General features: G+C 58.8%; 1 protein-coding gene across 1 annotated transcript in view; it reads right to left on the bottom strand.

Annotated features, from left to right (window-relative positions):
* Positions 1-1,814: 1,814 nt before the first annotated feature.
* LOC130586665 (uncharacterized) overlaps positions 1,815-4,990 on the bottom strand; it is a 5,422-nt gene continuing 2,246 nt past the window's right edge. The window contains exon 2 of the mRNA XM_057387541.1: positions 1,815-4,485. Coding sequence (XP_057243524.1) covers positions 2,194-3,111 — 918 coding nt within the window. The 5' untranslated portion in view covers positions 3,112-4,485 and the 3' untranslated portion in view covers positions 1,815-2,193. The remainder of the gene's footprint in view (positions 4,486-4,990) is intronic.

The raw sequence follows: 4,990 nt of genomic DNA, 5'->3' as shown, positions 1-4,990 counted from the left end.
GCACAGGGATGAGCAGGGGCAGCGTCCCGGGCACCGCACAGAGATCCCCGGGGTGGCACTGGAGACGGGGGCTGTGACAAAATCCAAGGGCTGTGACAAAATCCGGGAGCTGTGACAAAATCCGGGGGCTGTGACAAAATCTGGGGGCTGTGCCCACTGCCTGCCCTGTGCCCGGAGCTGCCAGCCCTGCCCTGGTCCCCATCCCCCCCAAACTCACCTGGAGCATTGCTGGCACACCCCCAGTGCCCAGAGCAGACCCCAAATCCAGCACTCGGTGCCCCGAGAGCTTCCCCTGAGGTCGGGAGGGCTCAGGGTCTGCCACACACCCGGACATTCCAAATGCTGGTGAGGGGCTGGGGTGTCCTGGTGCTCCCTTTGGGGTGTCCTAATGGTCCCCTTTGGGGTGTCCTGGTGCTCCCCTTTGGGGTGTCCTGGTGCTCCCCTTTGGGGTGTTCTGGTGTTCCCTTTGGGGTGTCCTGGTGCTCCCCTTGGGGTGTCCTGGTGCTCCCTTTGGGGTGTCCTGGAGCTCCCTTTGGGGTGTCCTGGTGCTCCCTTTGGGGTGTCCTGGAGCTCCCTTTGGGGTGTCCTGGTTCTCCCTTTGGGGTGTCCTGGTGCTCCCTTTGGGGTGTCCCTGCCCAGGAACCCCCCAGGACTGCCCAGGGCTGCAGGATTTCTGGGGACACAGCACATCCCAGCACATCCCAGCACATCCCTGCACCCCCAGACTGGCACCGCGCATGCCCAGCCAGCCCCATCCACCCCAGTGCTCCCAGTACAGAACTCAGACTCAGACACTGTGGGAGCCCCAGAAGCAATGAAGAGCTTTTGGCCCCATTTCCATTTTGTCCAGAACACGGCTCTTGTCACCTCTGAGCAGAGCTGCCCTGCTCCAGCCCGTTGGATGTGACCGAGACCGTGCAGGGAACTGGAACAAAACCCCACAAAGGCAGCGCTGCTCCAGCAGGAACCAGGAGTCACTTGGGTGGCAGTTCTGCCTTTGTGCTGTCCTCGGTGATGTGCAGCCCCATCCTTCTCATCCACACAGAAAAACACAGCGAATCTTTTGAGCGCCTCGCTCTCCCCTCTCCTCCCTCCCCAGCAAAGAGAAGATGGTGAAGGTTCAGCAGGAAAGATCCAGAACATCTTTAACAGCCTCCATCTCTCTCGGAGCCCCCCAGACCCTTCTCCTGCTCATGGAGAGGTGGCGCGGGGACCTCAGGCTCTCGCTGGTCCCTTTTCCTTTGGTGCAGCAGAATTTCCTCCATGGATGCACCGGTGGAGATGCAGGGGTTGCTGCAGCGGGCACCAAGTGCTGCAGGGAGCCGCCCTTTGCAGGTGTAGGGGACAAAAAAAAGCCATTTGTGTTCTGTGTCCACTGAGGTGTCTGCACGAGGGGTCCCCAAAGCCATTGGATTCCCAGGATGCTGCGTGTCCTTCACCTGCTTCCGAATCCTGCCAGGCCAGGAGGGGCAATCCATGAATTTTGGAACCACAAGGTGTTGGCAGAGGTCAACCCCCATTGTCCAGTGCAGCTGTGCTCTGCCATCAGGGTCASCTCTGRTGGCACAGGGTSASCTCTGRYGGCACAGGGTCAGYYYKRKWRSMMMRGRKYMRCYYYKGWKGSMMMGGRKKMRSYYYKRWKGSMMMRGRKYMRSYYYKRTGGCACMGGGTSAGCTCTGGTGGCACAGGRTCAGCTCTGRTGGCACAGGRTCAGCTCTGATGGCACAGGGTSAGYYYKRKKGSMMMRGRWYMRSYYYKRKKGSMMMGGGKYMMSTCTGATGGCACAGKGTCASCTCTGATRGCACAGGGCCAGTGTCACCTCYGGCAAAGGCACCRTCCTCACGCAGGTCCCATCCCYGTGCCAGGCTGGAGGGTGGGATGGACTCACGGCAAAGCTGCTCCGGGACATTTCCACAAACGCCTTTAAACCCAACTGTGCGTGTGAATCAGTTTGTTATCATCCCTCGAGCTCGGAGCTGTCAGCTGAGTCCCTTCCCTGCGCTCCCAGCGAGGCTCAGCTGAGATGTTTGGGGTAAGGAAGCAGCACTCTCCAGTCACTCATCACAACAAACAGAGGGGTAACTGTGAACGGGCACGAGCAGGGTCACTGCCACCTCCAGTGTCACCCTGTGCCCTGCAGGGAACGGCCATGGCCAGCACAGAGCCGGGCTCAGCCCCAGAACCGGGGCTTTGTCACCTGCCAGGGACTCTGGGCTGGGCTGTCACACTGATCAGACACTGCAGACGAGGGAAATCACAGCCAGGAGTGACACTGGGCACTTCCAGTGGGGTCACCGGTGACTGGACTGTCACACTGATCAGACACTGCAGACGAGGGAAATCACAGCCATGAGTGACACTGAGCACCTCCCGTGGGGTCACCGGTGACTGGACTGTCACACTGATCAGACACTGCAGACGAGGGAAATCACAGCCATGAGTGACACTGAGCACCTCCCGTGGGGTCACCGGTGACTGGACTGTCACACTGATCAGACACTGCAGACGAGGGAAATCACAGCCATGAGTGACACTGAGCACCTCCCGTGGGGTCACCGGTGACTGGACTGTCACACTGATCAGACACTGCAGACGAGGGAAATCACAGCCATGAGTGACGCTGGGCATTTCCCGTGGGGTCACCGGTGACTGGACTGTCACACTGATCAGACACTGCAGACGAGGGAAATCACAGCCAGGAGTGACGCTGGGCACTTCCCGTGGGGTCACCGGTGTCCGGCCAAGGCCGGGTGTCCTGGAGCAGCGAGGAAGGTCCGTGCAGCGCTGCTGAAGGATCTGCTGATGAGGATTTGCTGCTGGAGGATCTGCTGATGAGGATTTGCTGCTGGAGGATTTGCTGCTGGAGGATTTGCTGATGAGGATTTGCTGCTGGAGGATTTGCTGATGAGGATTTGCTGCTGGAGGATCTGCTGATGAGGATTTGCTGCTGGAGGATTTGCTGCTGGAGGATTTGCTGATGAGGATTTGCTGCTGGAGGATTTGCTGCTGGAGGATTTGCTCCACACGCTGATTCGTGGCCAGGGCAGGGACAGCAGCAGCCCTTCGGCCACTATCCAGAGCCAGAGGAGAGTCCACTCCCACCTGCGGCATTCCTGGCCACTGAACTGGCCCGGGTACTTGCCCACACTCTGGTGGCTTTGCTGCCTTGAGGTTTTTGCCCTTCTCCTCCAGAGGCTGGTGTCACTGGTGCTGTCACGGTGCTCGGGGTGTCTGGAGGAACGCTCCAGCCCAGGGCTGTGCTCACGGTGCCAGCCCGGGGCAGCTCCACATTCCCCGTCACTGCTCACCGCCGGCTGCTCCCGTCCTGCAGAGCTCCAGGACAGCCCTGGCACAGCAACTCCGCTGCCATCATCTCCCAGCACAGCTCTGTCCCTCTGTCTCCGCTCTCAGCTCCTGCAGCATCCCCCAAAGCAAAGCCCTGACCCCGGGATGGGCACAGGAGGTGTCCACGCCGTTCCACCTTCCAGGACAAGCACAGCCCGTGTTCTCCGTGGCTTCCACCCGTGCTCACGTGGAAAAAAAAGCTGCTTTATGCAGCTGAGGAACTTCTCATCCACCCAGCACGGCTCTGCATCCCGAGCTGACCCCTTGGCAGGCTCCAGCCCTCCAGGACGCTCCGCTCCGGACTCTGAAACGCCTTGTCCGTCTGCGGGCAGCCACCTCCGCATCACCTAAAAGACATCGGGCATTTTTGTGCAGGAGAGGAAGGAAAACAACAAGAAAAAAAACAAAAAAATAGGGCCTGGCTCTTTCATTCACGTATTTATTGGGCGGACAGCGCGGCTGTGGTCAGCTGGGCTTCGGGCTTTACAGACGGGGATATTTATAAGGCACGCGGAGCGGCTCAGCGTGTGCGTCCAAGTCATTCCTTSCCCGGCACAGGGGATAATGTTGCCTTTGTTGGGCTGCCTCCGGCACAGCAGAGCGTGCCGTGCCGCTCGGCCGGGCCCCTCGCCGTGCTCCGGCAGCCCCGGCACAGCCCCGCTCCCTCCGCGCACACCGCGGCCCCGGCAACTGCCACCATAAATCAATGGGGACCGAGAGGCTGCCAGTTAGACTAAACAAGTGCATTTGCAAGGATTGCTAACCCTCATTAATCACTCTGACAGTCCTAAAAACACATTTCCCCTTTAATGACTGTATTTGGATAATCAGAGCTTTTTTTTTTTTTTCCTCGCGGCGCGGGGTGAGTGACRGTGGGCGCGACTTCGGCGAGCGGCGGCGCCGGGGTCAGCGGAGAGTCAAGCGCTGCAGGTCGCTGGCAGCTCGGGGTGAGCAGAAGGTGCTGCTGTKCCACGGGGAAAAAGAGCCACCAGCACGGCCCCGACACTGCTGTCCCCATGTCCGACACCCACCGCTGTCCTCCCAGCCCCAGCCGGGCTTGAAAAGATCTTTTTCTGTCTCTCCGTGTTCCCTTTAGGTGACTTTTGCCTCCTGGAGAGGTTTGAAACCTCGCACATTTTTCTGTATAAATGATGCAACACATTAATGCACAGCACATTATGAAAATGGTAATTCAAACCCATACAACTCTAAATTAAGCCATACATTATCCGACCCACTCAGCCATATATTTTGCAGAAAGACAGGATTGAATCAAATCAAACCGAAACTGTGGAGTGCAGGTTGTTAGACAGAATGATTAATAAAGTGCATCCCAGTGCTCTTATTATAAAATGAATTCCGCAATAACCTGGGCATACATTACACAGGGAGTTATTTAATATATTGGCAACGCAACCGCTCCCCAGCAGCCCCAGCCCGAGCGCCGCCGCTATCAGATGATCCTCGCAGTGTTTACACGGTCTGGCCCCGCCGCTGCAGTCCTCAGGGAGGGCAAAAATATTCCTGAGGGAACCYCCTGCACGGCAGGAGCAGCACCCGAGGGTGAAGGGAGGGTGCACGGACTCGTTTTTGGAGCGGGGACCACCCTGGGGTGAGGAGGGTTTGGGGAAGGGAAGGGATGCGG

The sequence above is a fragment of the Malurus melanocephalus genome, unplaced genomic scaffold (genome assembly GCF_030028575.1).
Source record: "Malurus melanocephalus ecotype Western Australia unplaced genomic scaffold, MMel_1.1 scaffold_1247, whole genome shotgun sequence".
In the NCBI taxonomy this organism is placed as follows: domain Eukaryota; kingdom Metazoa; phylum Chordata; class Aves; order Passeriformes; family Maluridae; genus Malurus; species Malurus melanocephalus.
Note: the sequence above shows the minus strand (reverse complement) of the source record. Positions and strands in the feature narration are given on the sequence as shown.